At 44.7% G+C, this 25511-nt stretch overlaps 1 protein-coding gene across 1 annotated transcript in view; it reads right to left on the bottom strand.

Annotated features, from left to right (window-relative positions):
• LOC137417442 (sodium channel protein type 1 subunit alpha) overlaps positions 1–25511 on the bottom strand; it is a 269938-nt gene that overhangs the window by 41416 nt on the left and 203011 nt on the right. Inside the window, 2 exon segments of the mRNA XM_078782028.1 lie at positions 11506–11679; positions 15279–15433. Of these exon segments, the coding sequence (XP_078638154.1) occupies positions 11506–11679; positions 15279–15433 (329 nt within the window).

The raw sequence follows: 25511 nt of genomic DNA, 5'->3' as shown, positions 1-25511 counted from the left end.
GGGTGGTATTAATTGGGTGATGTGTACGTAAAGGGCACCTAAATTGGGCACCTAAAGGACTTTCAGACTGTGAGAAACAAGATTCTGTGGTCTGATGAAACCAAGATTGAACTGTTTGGCTTCCGTCTGGCCACTCTGCCATAAAGCCCAGATCGGTGGAGTGTTGCAGTGATAGTTGTCCTTCTGGAAGTTTCTCCCATCTCCATACAGGATCTCTGGAGCTCAGCCAGAGTAAACATCGGGTTCTTGGTCACCTCTCTTAACAAGGCCCTTCTCCCCCGATTACTCAGTTTGGCCGGGCGGCCAGCTCTAGGAAGAGTCCTCGTTGTTGCAAACTTCTTCCATTTAAGAATTATGGAGGCCACTGTGCTCTTGGGAACCTTCAATGCAGCAGAGATTTTTTTTGTAGGCTTCCCCAAATCTGTGCCTCGACACAATCCTGTCTCTGAGCTCTGCAGGCAGTTCCTTCGTCCTCATGGCTTGGTTTCTGCTCTGATATGCATTTTCAGCTGTGAGACCTTATATCGACAGGTGTGTGCCTTTCCAAATCTTGTCCAATCAATTGAATTTACCACAGGTGGGCTCCAATCAAGGTGTAGAAACATCGCAAAGATGATCAAGAGAAATGGGAGGTACCTGAGCTAAATTTCAAGTGTCATAGTAAAGGGTATGAATACTTATGTCAATGTGATATTTCAGTTTTTTCTTTTTAATAAATTTCCAAAACTTTCTAAAATCCTGTTTTCTCTTTGTCATTAAGGGGTATTGAGTGTAGATTGATGAGGGAAAAAATGAATTTAAACAATTTCAGCATAAGGCTGCAACATAACAAAATGTGAAAAAGTGAAGGGGTCTGAATACATTCTGAGCGGGAGTTAGCCTTGCGGTCCCCATGACAATCTTCTCAATTTTGCCCTATTTTCTGCATCTCTCCTTGTTAAACCCCTTGCCCGCATTTCTTCTTCCACCATCTTTAGCCAAGTCTTTCTCGGTCTTCCCCGTCTTCTACTTCCTTCTACATTCATTTCCATCACTCTTCTCAACCAGTCACTTTCATCCTTCCTCAACACATGACCAAACCATCTCAACCTGTTCCTCTTCACAGCATCAATCACAGGCTCTATTCCCATCATCTTTCGCACTTCATCATTTGTCTTCCTCTCTCTCAACGATACTCCGCACATCCGTCGAACCATTCGCATTTCCACCCTTTCCAACCTTCGTTGCTGCTCTACGTTCATTACCCATGTCTCGCTCCCATAAATCATAACACTTCTTACACATGCAGCAAACACCTTTCCCTTCAGCTTCAACGACACTCCCCTCATCATCAGCACGCCACTCAATTCCCGAAACTTCTTCCATGCACATCTCACTCGAGCAAACGTTGCCGAGTCTGATCCACCTTCTCCATTCAGCATGTCTCCGAGGTAGCAAAATGTTTTCACACCTTCCAGCTTCACGCCGTCTCCAAGATCCAACTCAACATTTCCTCCATCTGCAGCTCCCTCTGTGCACACCTTACATTTGAATGTAGCTGCCACACTGGTTAATGACCCTCTCAGACCACTACATTTTTGATGAACCCACTCAGCGCACATTGTACACTGAATGTAGTTCACTCCGACACACTTCCTACACACAGCACAGGGCCACTTCCCAGTTCTTTCCACCTCACCACATGCTTTACCACTTGCCATCACCTTCGTCTTTCCGATATTCACCTTCAGACCTTTTGTCTCCATACATTCCTTCCACGTGTTCATCTTTTCCTTCAGTCCATCCATACTTTCCGCAATCAACACCAGATCATCTGCATACAACAACTCCCACGGTAAACCCTCCTTTACGTTCTGAGCCAGCACCTGCATCACAGCTACAAATAGTAGTGGACTTAGTGCCGCCCCCTGATGCACTCCCACCTTCACCTCAAACTCACCACTGTTCCCGTCCTTCGTCCTTACAGCTGTGCGCGCTCTTTTGTACATTGCCATCACTACTCTGATCAACCATTCCTCCACTCCTAACTTCCTCAATGCCCATGTCAATACTTTGCGTGGAACCCGATCGAATGCTTTCTCCAGATCAACAAACCCAAGAAACAACTTCTTCCTCTTCTCCATGTACTTCTCCTGCAACTGCCTCACAATGAAAAGCGCGTCTGTCGTTCCTCTTCCTGGCATGAATCCAAACTGCATTTCGTCGATCTTCACTTTCTTCCTTATCCTCCTCTCCAACACCCTTTCCAATACCTTCATTCCATGCTCCAATAACTTTATCGCGTGGTACGAGCCACACTTCAGAGGGTCACCTTTCCCCTTGTATAGAGGGATGAGGGTACTCAGTTCCCAATCCACTGGAATGCGGCCTTCTTTCACCACCAGATTACAGATCTCTGGCATTCTCTTCACACCCCAACTTCCTGCTGCCTTCAACATATCTCCCACAACTCCCGTCGGCCCTCCCGCTTTTCTACCCTTCATTGCTTTTATTGCTTCCTCAACTTCCTTCTCAGTTATCTTCTCTGCCGGTCCTAAAACTGGGTTACTCTCTATGTTGCCATCCCATTCATTCTCTGTATTCAACAGCATTTCCATATATCTTTTCCATCTTCCTTTAATTCCATCTGGGTCGACAACGATTTGTCCCACTTCATCCTTCAAGCAACTCACCCCCATCACATCACACCTCTCTTTCGCTATCTGCTTTGCAATCCTGAATACTGCTTTCTGACCCTCTTCCGAATCCTAGCGTTCTCCGATCATTTTCCTACATGCCGCCTGCGCCTTTGCTACCTCTTTCTTTGCAGCCTTCCTGGCTGCCTTATAGCTTTCATGCTCTGCTGTTTCTGCTCCCGTACCCTTCGCCTTCTGCCACTCCTTGAACTTCTTCCTCTTCTCGTCAATCCTCTTTCCAACTTCATCATCCCACCACCATGTTTCCGAGTGCCTCGGTGGTCCTTTTGTCCATCCACATACCTCACCAACGGCTCCCAACAGACCAGCTTTAATAATAAATAATAATAATAATTCATTTATTTTGTATAGCGCTTTTCCAGAAGCCCAAAGGCGCTTTGACAGAGTGGAAAACATAATGCATAACAATACATGAAAACAACAATTGCAAAAGGACAAGAATCAATAGGGAAATATTTAAAGCAAAAGGAGGGAGAAGGAGAAGAGATAGTCAGGGGTTAAATGCTGTGGGTTGAATGTTGAATGCAGTGTTGAACAGGTGGGTCTTTGGTGATGTTTTGAATGTGGTGAGTGAGGAGGAGCTTTCATTGACATCCAACCACTTTCAAGCTCAACTACATCATCCTCGACCCCACTCAGCCTCTCTTTTCATGCCTCCCTTACTGTCACCTCTTTCAACCTCCACACCTTCATTCTCGGTTGGTACTTCACCCGCCGAGCTCTCCTCGCACCTTTCACCGTTACGTCACAGACAACCAAGTGGTGCTGTGAAACAGCCTCCTCCCCCGGAGGCTATATATATATATATATATATATATATATATATATATATATATATATATATATATATATATATATATATATATATATATATATATATATATATATATATATATCTATATATATATATATATATATATATATATATATATATCTATATATATATATATATATATATATATATATATATATATATATATATATATATATATATATATATATATATATATATATATATATATATATATATATCTATATATATATATATATATATATATATATATATATATATATATATATATATATATATATATACATATATATATATATATATATATATATATATATATATATATATATTGTCGCGATCCCGGCTGTGAAATGGTTCCCAGCACGGAATACGGACGTTAATGTCCGGGCTTCAAGTAGTCCACGGAGTGGACAGAGAGAACTCAATAAACACAATTGTGTTTTAATCGGCCTTCTAGGGGTAAGGCACGATGCTTTATCGGCTCGATCACAAAAACCATAAATGGTAACAGAATGGAATACACTGCACAAAGCCTGCAGGAACTGTCGGCCCCAGAAGCTCCAAACAGGACGCAGGCAAGATCACTCGCGGTTCCAATCGACGATCTCCGGGACTCGGAGGGTAACAGAGTGGAATACACCGCACAAGGCCTGCAGGAACGGTCGGCCAGCAGCTCCAACACGACGCAGGCAATATCTGACTCACGGTTCCAATCCACGAGATCCGGGAATCACTCGTTCTCTTCCGGAGTTACTCACTCGTAAAATACAGAACGGTAAACGATCAGCCCAACGCGGCTGTCGTGAAGATTAAGGGAAATCCCTTTATCTATTTCCCACTCGGCGCCTTCGAGTCGCGTCCGTTGCATAAGATGGCGACCGCGCTCTCTCGACTCTCCACCAATCACGTGCCGAATCGCCTCCCGATCGCGTGAGGCTCCAAGGAGGCCACGTCACGCGGTGGGCGGGGCACCAAATCTGGGTGAGAACAGGTGGTTTCACCGGTGGTTTCTCACAGTCCTCCCCCCCTAAGTAAAAACCCCGTCGAATAGACGGCGTTTTTAAAACCAGTATTTGTAGTAGGTGCAAATCACATGGCAAGATGATGGCGGTAATCGCTAACAGGCAATTAACGCAATTAACAATTATTAACACTTATTAACAACAATAACGCAACAACGCAACAATACAACGCAACGCAATAGCGCAACAATAACGCAATTATTAACGCACAGGCAATTAACAGGCATTAACAGGTTAACAATGAACCAGTTTGGTTTTTTTTTTTTCACACACAAATTTTAACACCATACACCACATTAATATCTACCCTACAAGAGTTACACTTCACACAAAGCACAATAGAGAGGCAAGGGGGCCAAACTCAAGTTGGGGGAAGCGTTGACAGGAAGGAAACGGGCCGAGACCTAGAGCGGCGGGTACTCCTCCGGTGTCGAGAACAACAGTCATATGCGTAATGACCCCTTTCACCGCACTGGTAACATCGATCGTTCGGGTCGAAAGGCCTGCGGACCAAAGGGCGTCTGAAACGAGGCCGCCGCGACATGCCATTCGACATCTCGACGCACACACGCGATCCGCAAATTAACCTTCCATCAAGGGCTCTGACCGAATCTTCAGCATCTCGTGGCTCTTCAAACTCAACAACTGCAAATCCAGGTGGGTTTCGAGCAACCCATACGTTGCGGAGTGGTCCGTAATGTTCGAAGACCCTCCCTAGCTCGGCTTTCGCTGCTCCATTGCCCAGGTTTCCCACATATACCTTAGCATTAGCGTTCCTGCTGAATCGCGACATGGCGGGAGCGGTCCCTGAGGAGCACGGCACCTGAGGGTGGCTTGACGGGAGGCTCGGGTGGACTTCAGCTGACGCAACGTCACCGTCGGGAACTGGAGTCGAGGCGCTAGGCTCCTCGGGCCAGAGTGAAGATATGTCTGACTCCGCCACTCTCTCCGCCTGTTTACTCTGGGATCTAGTGACCCCCCCACAGGTCAGAGTCAATGACTCCTCCCTGGCCATGGCATCATTGCCAATCAGCAAGGAGACCCCGGGTATCGGGTAGTAGGGTACCACCACACAGGTCACTGGACCCTTAAAAATGTCACTCCGGACCTCGAGGAGGGCAAGGGGATACCGGCCAAGAACCCGGTCAATGCCCCGAAGGAGGGTATACTCGCCGGTATAACGCATCTGAGAGGCCGGAACTACCCCCGCCCGGAGAACACACCGTGTCGCCCCAGTATCCCGAAGGTATTGGGCCTCAAACTTCAGCATCGAATCAGGGCCACCCACTAAGGCTGTCCCTGAATAATCCTGGTACAGTGGATGAATGGAATTAGCCTCGGTGGCAGTGACCTCGGTCACCGATGCCACCGTCGTGTGCGAGGGCCCGGCGGATGAGCTCCACTGATCTCCCTCCGACTTAACAGGAGGGTTGCCTCGGTAGGCCGGACTAGCGGGATTAGAGAAGCAGCGGTTTTCACCGTGCCCCACGCGTTTGCAGAAATCGCACCAGGGCCCTGCCCTGGTCTGCGGCTCGCAACCGCCACCAGTGGAGGGCATCGGAGAACCCCTCCCCTCGATCCAGCCGCCGGGCAGACGGGGGGGCGGGCTTGATCGCAGACTCCTCCGTCTTACGACGCGACTGCGTGACTTGCAGCATTTTGCACGCCAAAACATGTTTATCAATAAGGTTGACGCAGTCTGCCAAGGAAACAGTGTCTTTGTCGACAAGAAACAATGCTAAGTCAGGCGGAAGCTGTTGATCGATACGGTAACGCACCAGGAGTTCCGCAACCGCTTGAGGTAACTCAACCTTGCTCCCCTTGAACCATCTCTGCAGCTGTTCCAACAAGGCCCGCGAATGTTCCTCATAGGTTTGACTGGACTCACGAGTCCAGCTGAAAAAATTTCTCCTATAAATACATGCGGACACCGCATAGGCGTTCAAAATCTCGGCCTTCAATGCCCTGTATTTGTTTGCGTCCTCGGTTGCCATCCTCGCATAGACCTCCCTCGCCCTCTCAGATAGATGGCTCACAAGATGGCCGACCCACAAGCTCTCATCAATGCCACCGGCAGCCAACAACTTCTCCGCCATCTCCAGATACGCTTCTGGCTTCGTGTCTCCCGTCCAGTCCGGCAAACGAACATGAACAGTTTCCGGGACTCTTGCAGCAGACCCCTCTGCCCGCGGTCGTTCAGTCAACATTCGCAACTCATGCTCTCTGACGTGTTCAGCTTCTGCTGCTGCCTCTGCTGCTGCCGCATGCTCTCTCTCTCTCTCACGCTCTCTCTCTGCTGCCGCATGCTCTCTCTCTGCTGCCGCAGCACGCTCTGCCTCTGCTGCTGCCGCACGCTCTCTCTCTCTCTCACGCTCTCTCTCTGCTGCCGCACGCTCTGCCTCTGCCCTGTCATTCTCCCTGTTACACATGTCAAGTTGTTGAACCGGAGTCAGCCCGGTCCAGAAGGGCGAACGCATGCATTTAGTCATGATGGAATCGCTTCCTAACATATCGGGTTTAGTGACTGGGTCAAGGCTGATTGCGTCGCTCGCATCGCCACCCACGCGACTGTCAACATGATCAGGTTGAACTCTCACTTCTCTGGTCGACATAGCTTGGCTACGAGTTATCATAAGACAAGGCACAAAACACAACGCTCAAACACAACGCTCTGTTGGGGAAATACGACACGAACTACACAATATCACCACCGCACATCAAATTGCCAATGAGAAAAATACCACGTACAAATACTCACGTTTTTTTTTTTTTTTTTGTCGGTTGTTTGGAGGGATCCGAGGCTCACTTATTCTGCAGTGAAGCACCACCCAAGACAGCGTCCTACGGCGAGAAAGTTCCTCCAAGACGGCGTCCGCTGGTGAGAAGATGCAGAGAAGATGCAGATGCCGAATTCCCGTCTCAATTCGAATGTCTCTCACTTGAAAGATCCTAGGACGAGCAACCCATTTGTCGCGATCCCGGCTGTGAAATGGTTCCCAGCACGGAATACGGACGTTAATGTCCGGGCTTCAAGTAGTCCACGGAGTGGACAGAGAGAACTCAATAAACACAATTGTGTTTTAATCGGCCTTCTAGGGGTAAGGCACGATGCTTTATCGGCTCGATCACAAAAACCATAAATGGTAACAGAATGGAATACACTGCACAAAGCCTGCAGGAACTGTCGGCCCCAGAAGCTCCAAACAGGACGCAGGCAAGATCACTCGCGGTTCCAATCGACGATCTCCGGGACTCGGAGGGTAACAGAGTGGAATACACCGCACAAGGCCTGCAGGAACGGTCGGCCAGCAGCTCCAACACGACGCAGGCAATATCTGACTCACGGTTCCAATCCACGAGATCCGGGAATCACTCGTTCTCTTCCGGAGTTACTCACTCGTAAAATACAGAACGGTAAACGATCAGCCCAACGCGGCTGTCGTGAAGATTAAGGGAAATCCCTTTATCTATTTCCCACTCGGCGCCTTCGAGTCGCGTCCGTTGCATAAGATGGCGACCGCGCTCTCTCGACTCTCCACCAATCACGTGCCGAATCGCCTCCCGATCGCGTGAGGCTCCAAGGAGGCCACGTCACGCGGTGGGCGGGGCACCAAATCTGGGTGAGAACAGGTGGTTTCACCGGTGGTTTCTCACAATATATATATATTATATATATATATATATATATATATATATTTATATATATATATAATATATATATATATATATCACGATATGTCAAAAAGTTAAGGATGGATCGAACAGAACTTGGCAGACAGGTTTGGGTGTGTGACAAGGATGATTTGATTCAATTTTGGTGAACATTCAAATCCGGATCCGGATACGAGAATTTTTTTGATTTTTGTAAGTGATTTTTCAACATTGAGAGATGGGGTGAAAAACGATATATATATATATATATATATATATATATATATATATATATATATATACTTAGCATGATATTTTAAAAAGTTATAGGTGAGTTATGACAAAACTATATGGATGAGTTGGTTAGGTGATAAGAACAAGCCAATTAGATTTTGGTTCATGTCCGGATCCAGTTCCGGCCTATCAGTGGGATACAACATTTAAAATGTTCAGCTTGGCAGAGGTATTGGCTCTACCGAGTGGCGTTTTAATTATAATGAGCAATCAGGGCAATTATTTTAACCAGATGTGAGCACACTGGATAGACGCCACCGCAGCCTCACCCTTTCGAGATAGAAGGTTCATTATATGATGCAGTGGTGTTACTCTCTCCCCCTCACTCCTCCCCCACGCCCCCCGCCACCTGGTAGCCCACAAATAACCCTTCCCAATAGACAATAACTCCCAATAAGCAGCAGCAGGATGTCTTCACCAGTGGACATGAGACTTTGCTTAGTGTGGAAAGAGAAACAATGAGGTTGCAAAGCAGATAAAGTCAGAGATGGGACAGAACAGAGAGATAAAGAAACAAGTGATAGATAAGCAAATAGAAAAGAGGAAAGGGGGTGTGGATACAAAAAAGTTGGCAGGAGCAAAAAGGGAAGTCGAGAAAACAAAAGAGACTGTAAAGAAAACTAAGGAGGAGGAAAAAACAAAATATGTGGAGAAAATAAAAGAGGAGGTGGAGAAAATAAATGGCAACAAAGGTTGATGGGGACATGTGGATAAAATTATATGTGGAGGCTGTGAGGGATGATGAGATGGTTTTGCAGGGGTCAGAGGCAGGACAGGAGGCTTAAAGCCCATGAAGCACACACACAATGAAAGAGCAGTGAAGGAAAGGAGAAGGTACATTGGGGGTTGTATGGGTTATGTGAAAGAGGAGGTACAACTCTGCAACCAGGTGAGGGCCCCAATCTCATCCGGCAGTCTGTGAAAGGGAGTGAATGGAATGTGTGGGGTTAGGGAATGCAACGAAAGTGCTCTCACAGTCATGGGTTGGGGTGGGGGGGGGGGGGGGGGGAGATAACTCATGGGACCAACGGATGTGAGGCCCCTTCGGTAGGGAGAGAGGGTTGAGTAAAAAAAAAAAAAAAAACCCCAATAAATTTGAAAAATATTATAACAAAAAACTAGAACAATGTGACTGTGTCGCCAATATGGCTCCGCATAGTCCCACAATGGGTAGATGCCATCACTCTGCATATGTATGGGTAGTGGATCACGTTTGTGACGTTTCGTGTTGATCGGATAAGGTTCGTTTTCCTATCCAAGATGGCTGCCAAACCACGTGACCTATGACATCATCATTTTCAAACTACATTTCAATAGTGCTGTTAGATGATATTTGTAAAATTTCGCATCGATAGGGTGAGCGGTTTCAGAGATATAATTTTTTAATATTTTCCTACAATCCAAAATGGCTGCCAAACCATGTGACCTATGATGTCATAAGTTTAATATTTCAATACAAATGGGTCATAGATCATGTGCATGCAATTTCAGATTTTTAGGATAAGGAATTCGATTAAAATATTTTTGGCTGGTATACCACTTCACCTATTATGTCATCATTATCATGATTTTGTTCCCCATTGGGAGTACACGACAATGTGCCAAGTTTCAAATTTTTCCATTCAGTGGTTTCCGAGAAATATTTTTTAATTATTTGCTTTTAATCCAAGATGGCTGCCATACCATGTGACCTATGACGTCACAATTATGATAAAAACATTCTGTATGGGTGTCACTCCTATGCTGAAAGTTTCGTCTCAATCGGACATATGGTTGCTGAGAAAAACGAGGTTTAGCCTGGACGGACGGACCTACGGACTTACGGAAGGACGGACAACCCGAAAACATAATGCCTGCGGTAACTTTGTCGGCGGAGGCATAAAAAATCCACTTTGACATTAGGGGGCATTATATGTAGATCAGTGACAAAAACATCTTTATTTAATCTATTTTAAATTCAGGCTGTAACACAACAAAACATTTTTTTAAGTCAAGGGGTGTAAATACTGTACTTTCTGACAGCACCGTATATGTATGTGTATCTATATTAAGTATGAAGCTGGAATCCACAGCACCTCTATACAGGCTCAGCAAGAAAGGTGGAAGAGGAACTTCTCAAAAGTGTTTGGCTGACGTTGACAAAGTGAGACTGAGGTAATATGACAATGTAACTGGAAGAACCACCATCCAGTTTGAAGACACTTGTCTTGTGCCTATAAACAAGTTCAGAAATGGAAAAAACAGGTGGAAGATCATGTTGAGAGACATGTTGTACTGTCGGAGATGTTTGGAGCTAGATGACGCAAGAGTGAGTTCTTCGATCACCTTTGCGACCACATGCCTGCTAAGTGGAGTGGAACAGAAGTATCTAGAGACTGGTCTGATACTGTCTAGGTGCCTATCCCAAAGAAGGGATACATTTCCCTTTGGGACAACTACATTCTCCTTGATGTTCTTGCCAAGATTGTGACCAGGATCTTGCAAAAATAGACTACAGAAAGTGGTGGAAGAGGAACTGCCTCAATCCAAGTGTGTTTGTGTGTGTGTGTGTGTGTGTGTGTGTGTGTGTGTGTGCGTGTGTGTGTGTGTGCAGTTTCATGGAAGTGCTGGAAAAAGGATTTTGATTTGGAGAAATATAGATACAATTACTTGTAATTTCACGCAACACCCACACTACAGATACACTCCAGTGTTTTCAATCGCGTTTTTCCCACTCTTGATGAATAAAATCTTTGGGAAATTTTGGCATCACATGGGGGGCAGGATAGAAATGACAATGGAATTTTAGGTTATGCATTTTTCCGGTTAAAGACTTCAGGGTCGCACCAGTAATGCTCAGTAGTTTTGAAATAGGAAACACAATTTTCAGCACTTCTTGGAATCAATAAGTGCAAAAAGCACCAGAATTAGCTGCCATGGCATGCAAAAACAATTCCATTGAGCCAAGGAGGTAAGTCATTCATCTAACAGGGGCAAGTTTTAATGGGAGTACAGGCAGCAACAGGTGCGTTAAGGTGGGGCCGGTACTTACGTCCACAATGATGAAATCCAGCCAGCACCAAGCGTTGGTGAAATATTTTTTGAATCCATAGGCTACCCACTTGAGAAGCATTTCCAAGATGAAAACATATGTGAAGACCTTATCCGCATACTCCAGCATTATTTTGATGCCTTTTCTCTGATTAATGTAAACATCTTCAAAGGCCTGACAGACACATAAAAGACAAGTGCGATCGATGTTTATAGACGGTCGGTTGGCTGTCGTGTTACACATAAACATGTCTATTTCACTGACAATAAGTGCAGGGCAGAGGCGGATGGAGGGTGGGGGGCGGGTGGGGTCAGGGGGAGGGGGAGCGCAGGATCAGTGAAGTCCCTAATATATAGAGACGCTTAAAACTACGTTAATAATGATGAGGTGTAAATAAGCAATTTAACAGGTAACCAGTCAGGTGCCTATTCGAAATCTAAATACAGCTTCGCTGTTAACATAATCAAATGGAGGGAGGCCTTCATAGACTAATTCCCTTTACATTTCCTGGCCCATCTAGACCAGTGGACTAAATAGGACGGCCCAATTTAGTCAAGTTAAAATGATAACTTTGTCCCTACATCCCACTGCATTGACAATTTTGTCCCGATGTCTCCCTGCAATGACAACTTTGCCCATCTGTCCTACTGCAACGGCAACTTTGTCCCTCTGTCCCTCTGCAATAACAACTTTGCCCATCTGTCCCACTGCAATGACAATTTTGTCCCTATGTCTCTCTGCAATGACAATTTTGTCCCTCTGCAATGACAACCTTGTCCCTCTGTCCCTCTGCAATGACAACATTGTCCCTGTGTCCCACTGCAATGGCAATTTGGACCCTATGTCCCTCTGCAATGACAACTTTGTTCTACTGCAATGAGAACCTTCTCCCTCTGTTTTTCTGCAATGACAACCTTGTCCCTCTGCAATGACAACATTGTCCCTATGTCGCACTGCAATGACAACCTTGTCCCTCTGCAATGACAACTTTGTCCTACTGCAATGAGAACCTTCTCCCTCTGTTTTTCTGCAATGACAACCTTGTCCCTCTGCAATGACAACATTGTCCCTATGTCGCACTGCAATGACAACCTTGTCCCTCTGCAATGACAACTTTGTCCTACTGCAATGAGAACCTTCTCCCTCTGTTTTTCTGCAATGACAACCTTGTCCCTCTGCAATGACAACATTGTCCCTATGTCGCACTGCAATGACAACCTTGTCCCTCTGCAATGACAACTTTGTCCTACTGCAATGAGAACCTTCTCCCTCTGTTTTTCTGCAATGACAACCTTGTCCCTCTGCAATGACAACATTGTCCCTATGTCCCACTGCAATGACAATTTTGACCCTATGTCCCTCTGCAATGACAACTTTGTCCCTCTGTCCCTCTGCAATGACAATTTTGTCCCTCTGCAATGACAACCTTGTCCCTCTGTCCCTCTGCAATGACAACATTGTCCCTGTGTCCCACTGCAATGGCAATTTTGACCCTATGTCCCTCTGCAATGACAACTTTGTCCTACTGCAATGAGAACCTTCTCCCTCTGTTTTTCTGCAATGACGACCTTGTCCCTCTGCAATGACAACATTGTCCCTATGTCGCACTGCAATGACAACCTTGTCCCTCTGCAATGACAACTTTGTCCTACTGCAATGAGAACCTTCTCCCTCTGTTTTTCTGCAATGACAACCTTGTCCCTCTGCAATGACAACATTGTCCCTATGTCCCTCTGCAATGACAACTTTGTTCTACTGCAATGAGAACCTTCTCCCTCTGTTTTTCTGCAATGACAACCTTGTCCCTCTGCAATGACAACATTGTCCCTATGTCGCACTGCAATGACAACCTTGTCCCTCTGCAATGACAACTTTGTCCTACTGCAATGAGAACCTTCTCCCTCTGTTTTTCTGCAATGACAACCTTGTCCCTCTGCAATGACAACATTGTCCCTATGTCGCACTGCAATGACAACCTTGTCCCTCTGCAATGACAACTTTGTCCTACTGCAATGAGAACCTTCTCCCTCTGTTTTTCTGCAATGACAACCTTGTCCCTCTGCAATGACAACATTGTCCCTATGTCGCACTGCAATGACAACCTTGTCCCTCTGCAATGACAACTTTGTCCTACTGCAATGAGAACCTTCTCCCTCTGTTTTTCTGCAATGACAACCTTGTCCCTCTGCAATGACAACATTGTCCCTATGTCCCACTGCAATGACAATTTTGACCCTATGTCCCTCTGCAATGACAACTTTGTCCCTCTGTCCCTCTGCAATGACAATTTTGTCCCTCTGCAATGACAACCTTGTCCCTCTGTCCCTCTGCAATGACAACATTGTCCCTGTGTCCCACTGCAATGGCAATTTTGACCCTATGTCCCTCTGCAATGACAACTTTGTCCTACTGCAATGAGAACCTTCTCCCTCTGTTTTTCTGCAATGACGACCTTGTCCCTCTGCAATGACAACATTGTCCCTATGTCGCACTGCAATGACAACCTTGTCCCTCTGCAATGACAACTTTGTCCTACTGCAATGAGAACCTTCTCCCTCTGTTTTTCTGCAATGACAACCTTGTCCCTCTGCAATGACAACATTGTCCCTATGTCCCACTGCAATGACAATTTTGACCCTATGTCCCTCTGCAATGACAACTTTGTCCCTCTGTCCCTCTGCAATGGCAACTTTGTCCCTCTGCAATGATAACCTTGTCGCTCTGTCCCACTGCACTGGCAACTTTGTCTCTATATCCCTCTGCAAAGCCAACTTGTCCCTCTGTCCCTCTGCAATGACAACATTGTCACTCTGTCCCACTGCACTGGCAACTTTGTCTCTATATCCCTCTGCAAAGCCAACTTGTCCCTCTGTCCCTCTGCAATGACAACCTTGTCCCTCTGTGGCTCTGCAATGACAACTTTGTCCTACTGCAATGACAACGTTGTCCCTCTGTCCCTCTGCAATGACAACTTTGTCCTACTGCAATGACAACCTTGTCCCTCTGTCCCTCTGCAATGACAACTTTGTCCCTCTGCAATGACAACCTTGTCCGTCTGTCCCTCTGCAATGACAACTTTGTCACGCTGTCCCACTGCAATGGCAACTTTGTCACTCTGTCCCACTGCAATGGCAACTTTGTCTCTATAGCCCTCTGCAAAGCCAACTTGTCCCTCTGTCCCTCTGCAATGACAACCTTGTCCCTCTGTCCCTCTGCAATGACAACCTTGTCCCTCTGTGGCTCTGCAATGACAACTTTGTCCCTCTGTCCCTCTGCAGAATGCAATTTGAATAATAGCTACAAAATAATGTGTTTTGAAAGAACTCCATTTCCCTTTCAACCGCTATATATGTGGGAGTTTTACACGTGAGAAGGTCAGCCAGCCCCACTCGACACTGCGTCACTCACACGAGGAGGGGGAAACGGAGGTTTACATCAATCAGCATGCTAACAACTTGCGGTCTGCAATTGGGGATGAGTAAGTTTGCGTCCGAAAATGCAATAATATGGGTTGAAACCGTTCCAGAATAAACATGTTTCTGGCCAAGAGCGACAGCTGCAGCGTGAACATTTAAGAAAAATCAAACACCGGCGGGGAAGTGCAGCCGAGGATAGATATTAACGGATGCTGTCTCAACACCAAATGTTCCGTCTTTGCCGGCCTACTGGGATGTCACATTCTCAGTCAGAGTCATGTTCTTGGATAAGGATCAAAGCCAGAGTGGAGATCATTTTTCAAAGCTGAGATTGTGTGTACGCTATGTAGCACCAACCAGCGCTCCGCTGCTCAGAAGAATCATGAATACTATGAAGGTTTCGAACCAGTTGTGCTCCACAATGATGAAGCAGGTTCGTCGAAGCCTCCACCACACCACGCCAAAGTCGCTGTCCGTGTCGAGGCGAAAGCAAGGGCAATACTGCAAGCATGCTGAAAGGCAAGAAAGGCAGGGCAAGCCTTCAGAAAGGGATACAATGGAACCAACACCGATTTGGGAACTGAGCAATTCGTGCTCCCAGATATGACTATTATTGCCTCTCCAGCTATAATCCCCACTTTTAGGGTTAGATTAACCGCTATGTTTAGAAGCCATTATTTTCAGCTTTAACAATAATTATCACGTACGATACACGTCATAACATTAGGAAAGAATTTCACTCTGAGCTTTGTTTTTTTTAAACTAATATATATCATTTATTCAAACGCCAGATGTAGCCAATTGCATACGTGCATTTAACAGAAAATAAAATGATTAAAAGTGCCCATATTGATGGGATATTAATGTCTGTTCATTTTAATCCCACCATGACTGACAGAGTTATGTTAACAAGTGACTCAATTATAAGGTACTTACCAATGAAGCATCTCATAGTGTCTTCCTTAGAATCCCATAGTTAAAGAGGAATGGATTTCTATGAAATATCATGGATAAATAGGTAATTGATTAAAAAACATTGACAAGGAACAATTGCTGTTGTTTCAGAGGAACTAGAAAATTACTGATTGCGTAACCCCCTCCCCCCCCCCCCCCCTTCTCCACCCCCTGACAGTAACACACACACACACACACACACACACACACACACACACACACACACACACACACACACACACCTCACACATTGGTATACAGATGAATAAATGAGACAAACAGCTACTGAGCTTGGGGGCAGTGGCATCACTTCCCAGGATACTCTGGGTACCAGAAACGTCATAAAAATGGTGCCACCTTTCTCACCGTACTCAGCAGGGCATTTCCTAAGGAGGAATTTCCTCCTCCCCATGGATGCCAACCTATGGGGACTTATCCTTTTAAATTCAGAGCTTCAAACAAGGAAGCATCAAATACCGTTTTTACAGGTATATTTTTACAGGTATATTTTTACCGGCCAGGGTTTGAGCCACTGACCTATCAGGCTCGGAACAGACGCTCTAAACATTCCTTGTATAACCGCAATCCCCACTCCTTAAATGCTCCGCCAATATCACAACATGTTACCACACCCACTTCCTAACTGTCCAATCATGAGAGACTCGTAATGTCTGGTTGAACAACTATTGAAGCAGTGTAATTTTTCACACATTTCATTTTAACAGTTCATTCATTCATTACAGTTACAGTCATTCGACGATATTAATAAAGCATTTTAAAATTTAAGTTGCTTGAAAGTAATGTTACGGATCTGGCCTCGGGGATAAATGGGGTATAAATTAGAATATTTATTTCATGGTACATGGGTTGGACCCATGATTCCTGAATGAATGCTCTAGGGTCATATATTTAAGTTCCGTCGTGGCTCCAAGGGTGCATATTTTATTTGATGATGCATGTGTTACAGTTTCAAGGCACACTGCAGGGCCAGACAAATAGTCAGGTTCACGATGTTTTTTCGTTCAAAATTTTTGGAGATTAGCAAAACTATACATTTTTGGAATATTCAGAGCATGAGGAATCCAAAAATTAATGTTGGCATTTGCGTAGACACCTTTGCGTAGACACCTTTGCGAAAATGACACTCAGGACAGTGATGAAGATCTGTAAAAGCATATTCCTGAACGGTATAGACCTAGTAGATCCTGTATATAGGACTTATAGTTCAATCTGAGACTAACAAGGCTGCTTTCTTGCTTTATAAACCCATACCTATAACTTCAAAGGACTTGCAATATCATGTATTATGTAATACAGTTATATCACAAATATAAAGACAATGGTTTTCAATTACCTTTGTTTGTTGCTTTTCTATAATCCTGAGCACTATTTTGAGGCCTTTATTGGATTCCTTGACCCAGAAAACATAGGATTAGCATATTTAATTAAGTCTCTAGGTTGACTAGAAGCCGAGATAGTGCAAAATATGTATTTTATGGCGGCCATTTTGAAAATCCAAAATGGCGGCCAAGCAAGTGTCTGTACAAACGCCAACATTGATTTTCGGATTCTCCATGCTCTGATGATTCCAAAAATGTACAGGTTTGCTAATCCCAAAATTTTGAACGAAATTATATTTGTTAACATAGTGAACCTGACTATTGTTGGAAGGGCCATAACGCCTATGCTTTCGACATTTGATGGTCATTTTAACATTCGTTTGTTTGTGTTTCACACTGAATGGAAAAAAAACATGCAGATTGTGATACATGACAGGTTCAACGATATGTCCGGCCTGAACAGTATCGGAATCAAAATGGCAGTGTGTGGAGTCAGCCGTCGTACCGACGTAATGACATCACATCACCCCTGCCATGTGACCAGATCCTCAGCTCTGATTGGTGTACGTTTGAGGGGACATACCTGCATACAGACAGACAGACAGACAGACAGACAAACACTGTTCCAGACTGCTTTGCCCTCTGGAAAAAATGATGAAGAGACGAAATGTTTTCCCTTTTCAAAAACCTCAATTCCAATGGCATCAGGAATCGAACTCACTGCTGGGAACAATGTGTGACACTGACTGGAAAGTTCATGCGAGTACGTCAAAAGTCTGACACCAGTGCCGAGTTTCATTGGTGCACAACTTTCCCTTTCATGCTTGAGAAGCTTAATAACTTCCATTCATATGTTGATTTGCCCTTTTCGAATGAGTAAATGCTCTGTGGTAGACTCGAGTACAAGTCATTTAAACAGAGAACAGATGTGTCGATATAATAATCCATCTCTACAGGAAGTCACTGTGCTGATTAAATGGGATTATGAATCAAATGAGATAATAAAGCAGGAAAACATATCAGAATGATTAATGAAATGTATGCATCATCATAGAGTTATTTCATGGTATAAAGGGATGACATGAGCAAGCTTATTCTATCGTGGCTAGATGAAAAACGTTTTGACATCCACTGATAACACAATTTGGGGACACTTATCTGTCCAAACAAATAAGTTTCCAAACTTATATCTTCTGTGGATATTTAAACGGCTGGCAGGGTAGCCTAGAGGTATGTGCACTCAGCTTTGAGCTGTCTAGCATGAGTTGAATCGAGACAAACATATAAACTGCCATACATTTGTTTAGTGTGTGGAGGTATTAAAGTATACACATTCCTATACAAGGACATTAAGCCAGAGAACCAATCTGCCAGTATTAGTTGATGAATGTGAAATATCCAATGGTATACTTCACAATGAGTAGGCAAGCTGTATCACCAGCACAGTGAACTAATTCTAAATTATTGCACAGACTATCAGTAACAGCATAAAGAACCCAGCATTGAATCAAACCCCACAGCATAACCAATAAACTCAGCATAACCAATAAACTCAGAATAACCAATAAACTCAGCATAACCAATAAACTCAGCATAACCACACCACACAGCATAACCACACCACCCAGCATAACCACACCACCCAGCATAACCACACCACCCAGCGTAACCACACCACCCAGCATAAACACACCACCCAGCATAACCACACCACCCAGCATAACCACACCACCCCACATAACCAAACCACCCAGCATAACAAAACCACCCATCATAACCACACCACCCAGCATAACCACACCACCCAACATAACCAAACCACCCAGCATAACAAAACCACCCAGCATAACCACACCACCCAGCATAACCACATCACCCAGCATAACCACACCACCCAGCATAACCACACCACCCAGCATAACCACACCACCCAGCATAACCACACCACCCCACATAACCAAACCACCCAGCATAACAAAACCACCCATCATAACCACACCACCCAGCATAACCACACCACCCAACATAACCAAACCACCCAGCATAACAAAACCACCCAGCATAACCACACCACCCAGCATAACCACACCACCCAGCATAACCACACCACCCAGCATAACCACACCACCCAGCATAACCACACCACACAGCATAACAACACCACCCCACATAACCACACCACCCAGCATAACAACACCACCCCACATAACCACACCACCCAGCATAACCACACCACCCAGCATAAACACACCACCCAGCATAACCACACCACCCAGCATAACCACACCACCCAGCATAACCACACCACCCCACATAACCACACCACCCAACATAACCAAACCACCCAGCATAACAAAACCACCCATCATAACCACACCACCCAGCATAACCACACCACCCAGCATAACCACACCACCCATCATAACCACACCACCCAGCATAACCACACCACCCAGCATAACCACACCACCCAGCATAACCACACCACCCAGCATAACCACACCACACAGCATAACCACACCACCCCACATAACCACACCACCCCACATAACCAAACCACCCAGCATAACAAAACCACCCATCATAACAAAACCACCCATCATAAACACACCACCCAGCATAACCACACCACCCAGCATAACCACACCACACAGCATAACCACACCACCCAGCATAACCACACCACACAGCATAACCACACCACCCAGCATAAACACACCACCAGCATAACCACACCACCCAGCAAAACCACACCACCCAGCATAACCACACCACCCCACATAACCACACCACCCAACATAACCAAACCACCCAGCATAACAAAACCACCCATCATAACCACACCACCCAGCATAACCAAACCACCCAGCATAACCACACCACACAGCATAACCACTCCACCCAGCATAACCACACCACACAGCATAACCACACACCACACCACCCCACATAACCACACCACCCAGCATGAACACACCACCCAGCATAACCACACCACCCAGCATAACCACACCACCCAGCATAACCACACCACCCAGCATAACCACACCACCCAGCATAACCACACCACCCAGCATAACCACACCACACAGCATAACAACACCACCCCACATAACCACACCACCCAGCATAACAACACCACCCCACATAACCACACCACCCAGCATAACCACACCACCCAGCATAAACACACCACCCAGCATAACCACACCACCCAGCATAACCACACCACCCAGCATAACCACACCACCCCACATAACCACACCACCCAACATAACCAAACCACCCAGCATAACAAAACCACCCATCATAACCACACCACCCAGCATAACCACACCACCCCGCATAACCACACCACCCATCATAACCACACCACCCAGCATAACCACACCACCCAGCATAACCACACCACCCAGCATAACCACACCACCCAGCATAACCACACCACCCAGCATAACCACACCACCCCACATAACCACACCACCCCACATAACCAAACCACCCAGCATAACAAAACCACCCATCATAACAAAACCACCCATCATAAACACACCACCCAGCATAACCACACCACCCAGCATAACCACACCACACAGCATAACCACACCACCCAGCATAACCACACCACACAGCATAACCACACCACCCAGCATAAACACACCACCAGCATAACCACACCACCCAGCAAAACCACACCACCCAGCATAACCACACCACCCCACATAACCACACCACCCAACATAACCAAACCACCCAGCATAACAAAACCACCCATCATAACCACACCACCCAGCATAACCAAACCACCCAGCATAACCACACCACACAGCATAACCACTCCACCCAGCATAACCACACCACACAGCATAACCACACACCACACCACCCCACATAACCACACCACCCAGCATGAACACACCACCCAGCATAACCACACCACCCAGCATAACCACACCACCCCACCACCCAACATAACCAAACCACCCAGCATAACAAAACCACCCATCATAACCACACCACCCAGCATAACCACACCACCCAGCATAACCACACCACCCAACATAACCACACCACCCAGCATAACCACACCACCCAACATAACCACACCACCCAACAAAACCAAACCACCCAGCATAACAAAACCACCCAGCATAACCACACCATCCAGCATAACCAAACCACCCAGCATAGCCAAGAAACCACTCAGCATAACCAATCAACCCAACAATAACCAAACCACACAACAAAACCATGCAGACCACCCAACATAACCAAACAACACATCAGAATCAAACCACTCATCATAACCAAACCACCCAACAATAACCAAACCACACAACATAACCAAAGCACCTATCATAACCAAACCACCCAACAATAACCAAACAACACATCATAATCAAACCACTCATCATAACCAAACCACCCAACAATAACCAAACAACACATCATAATCAAACCACTCATCATAACCAAACCGCCCAACAATAACCAAACAACACATCATAATCAAACCACTCATCATAACCAAAGCACCCAACAATAACCAAACCACACAACATAACCAAAGCACCTATCATAACCAAACCACCCAACAATAACCAAACAACACATCATAATCAAACCACTCATCATAACCAAACCACCCAACAATAACCAAACAACACATCATAATCAAACCACTCATCATAACCAAATCACCCAACAATAACCAAACAACACATCATAATCAAACCACTCATCATAACCAAACCACCCAACAATAACCAAACAACACATCATAATCAAACCACTCATCATAACCAAACCACCCAACAATAATCAAACCACTCATCATAACCAAACCACCCAACAATAACCAAACCACTCATCATAACCAAACCACCCAACAATAACCAAACCACTCATCATAACCAAACCACTCATCATAACCAAACCACCCAACAATAACCAAACCACCCAACAATAACCAAACAACACATCATAACCAAACCACTCATCATAACCACACCACCCAACATTAACCAAACCACCTATCATAACCAAACCACCCATCATCATAACCAAACCACTCATCATAACCAAACCACCCAACAATAACCAAACCACACAACAATAACCAAACCACCTATCATAACCAAACCACTCATCATAACCACACCACCCAACATTAACCAAACCACCTATCATAACCAAACCACCCATCATCATAACCAAACCACTCATCATAACCAAACCACCCAACAATAACCAAACCACACAACATAACCAAAGCACCTATCATAACAAAACCACCTATCATAACCAAACCACTCATCATAACCACACCACCCAACATTAACCAAACTACCTATCATAACCAAACCACCCATCATCATAACCAAACCACTCATCATAACCACACCACCCAACATTAACCAAACCACCCAACAATAACCAAACCACCTATCATAACCAAACCACCCATCATCATAACCAAACCACTCATCATAACCAAACCACCGAACAATAACCAAACCACACAACAATAACCAAACCATACAACATAACCAAACCACCCAACAATAACCAAACCACACATCATAACCAAACCACCCATCATCATAACCAAACCACCCATCATAACCAAACCACCCAACAATAACCAAACCACTCATCATAACCAAACCACTCATCATAACCAAACCACCCATCATCATAACCAAACCACCCAACATAACCAAACCGCCCAACAATAACCAAACCACACATCATAACCAAACCACCCATCATCATAACCAAACCACCCATCATAACCAAACCACCCAACAATAACCACACCACCCATCATAACCAAACCACTCATCATAACCAAACCACCGAACAATAACCAAACCACACAACAATAACCAAACCATACAACATAACCAAACCACCCAAAAATAACCAAACCACACATCATAACCAAACCACCCATCATCATAACCAAACCACCCAACAATAACCAAACCACACAACATAACCAAAGCACCTATCATAACAAAACCACCTATCATAACCAAACCACTCATCATAACCACACCACCCAACATTAACCAAACCACCTATCATAACCAAACCACCCATCATCATAACCAAACCACTCATCATAACCACACCACCCAACATTAACCAAACCACCCAACAATAACCAAACCACCTATCATAACCAAACCACCCATCATCATAACCAAACCACTCATCATAACCAAACCACCGAACAATAACCAAACCACACAACAATAACCAAACCATACAACATAACCAAACCACCCAACAATAACCAAACCACACATCATAACCAAACCACCCATCATCATAACCAAACCACCCATCATAACCAAACCACCCAAAAATAACCAAACAACCCAAAAATAACCAAACCACCCAACATAACCAAACAACAACATAACCAAACCACCCAACATAACCAAACAACTCAACATAACCAAACCACCCAACATAACCAACTATCCAGTATAACCAAACTACCCAGCTTAACCAAACTACCCAGCATAACCAAACTACCCAACATAACCAAACAACTCAACATAACCAAACCACACAACATAACCAACTATCCAGTATAACCAAACTACCCAGCTTAACCAAACTACCCAGCTTAACCAAACTACCCAACATAACCAAACTACCCAACATAACCAACTATCCAGTATAACCAAACTACCCAACATAACCAAACAACTCAACATAACCAAACCACACAACATAACCAAACAACTCAACATAACCAAACCACACAACATAACCAACTATCCAGTATAACCAAACTACCCAGCTTAACCAAACTACCCAGCTTAACCAAACTACCCAACATAACCAAACTGCCCAACATAACCAACTATCCAGCATAACCAAACCACCAAACAACTCAACATAACCAAACCACCGAAAATAACCAACTATCCAGCATAACCAAACCACCCAGTATAACCAAGTTACCCAGCATACACAAACTACCCAGCATAACCAACCACGAAACAACCAAAGTACACAACAAAACAAAACCACCCAGCATAACCAAACTACCCAGCATAATTCTCGCCACGAGACTCTTTCAGCAGCACCAATGCACTGCCAAGAGTGATAGAGCATCATACATTGATGATGATGATGATGATGATGATGATGATGATGATGATGATGATGGTGGTGATGATGATGATGATGATGATGATGATATTTACAGAAGAATGTAATACTGATCACATGTTGCTCTGATTGTGACAAAAAAAAAAAAACATGTAATGTTTAGACATGTGACACCTGCTTAGTGGATAATTGTCCAATCCTGCAGCACTAGAGCAAAACCAACATTTAAGCGATACATCAATGAGGGAGATTTAATTGTTATTCAGAATAATTACATTTCTACTGCCATAACCAACTGCATTTTTGAAATGCTCGAGTATAGCTTTTCTACTCATCAGTAATGTATCCAAAAAATTGATTTGTGTAAAGAAAACCCCTTCTCTAGAGACCATTCGTTTCGACAGACAAGTTCATTTGAAATATATTGAATTTCCTTGCAAATCAATTGTTGGTAATTCAGTATAAAAAGTGAGCGTAAAGCAAAATTATATAAAGGGCAGCAGCAAAGCAAGCTGGAGCGAAGACAAAGGCTAAGATCAGGTCCATTGTTTCAAGCTGAGCTATAGGAGATATCTTAACCTGGTATTAATATCCTTCTCTAAAGGAATGAAGGATGTGCAATTAAAGATGAAGGATGCGGCTTCACCGTTTAAAAATTAAGAGACTCGTGCATGAGATGTGATATATTTCCAACAATCGAGTGAGTTTGAATACTGTTATGGATCCGTCACTTCCGCCTTTGTTGTCATTATGTACTTGTAGGAATTTTAGTTTCAGGTAATATTGTTGTTAAGATTTTTGTGTGAAATGGAGATGACTTCAGTAAAAGGTAACAACAAATGTTTGTAAAGGAAAAAGGAAAACGCGGCAAAGATAAACCGGAAGAGAAGGGAGGAGACGGCCATGAGAGAGATACAGCCGTGAGTCGCATCGAGGCTGCGAGGTGCGAGTGGACATTTTTGATATTGGTCGCGAATGACTTGAGGCTTCCCGGGAAAGCGATTGCCTGCGGCATCGTCGCATATTGCAATTGCAATTAAACCTGTGTCTCAGGTTTTATTACCAAGCGTGAATTATTGTTGGCGGGAAAGCAGGAGCCTCCATTACAGGCCGATCTGCCATTTTGTCCTCGAAGAGGCCATCTGCTTGGTCGTTGGGATTCCCA

Source organism: Myxine glutinosa, chromosome 7 (genome assembly GCF_964187855.1).
Source record: "Myxine glutinosa chromosome 7, kmMyxGlut1.1, whole genome shotgun sequence".
Classification (NCBI taxonomy): domain Eukaryota; kingdom Metazoa; phylum Chordata; class Myxini; order Myxiniformes; family Myxinidae; genus Myxine; species Myxine glutinosa.
Note: the sequence above shows the minus strand (reverse complement) of the source record. Positions and strands in the feature narration are given on the sequence as shown.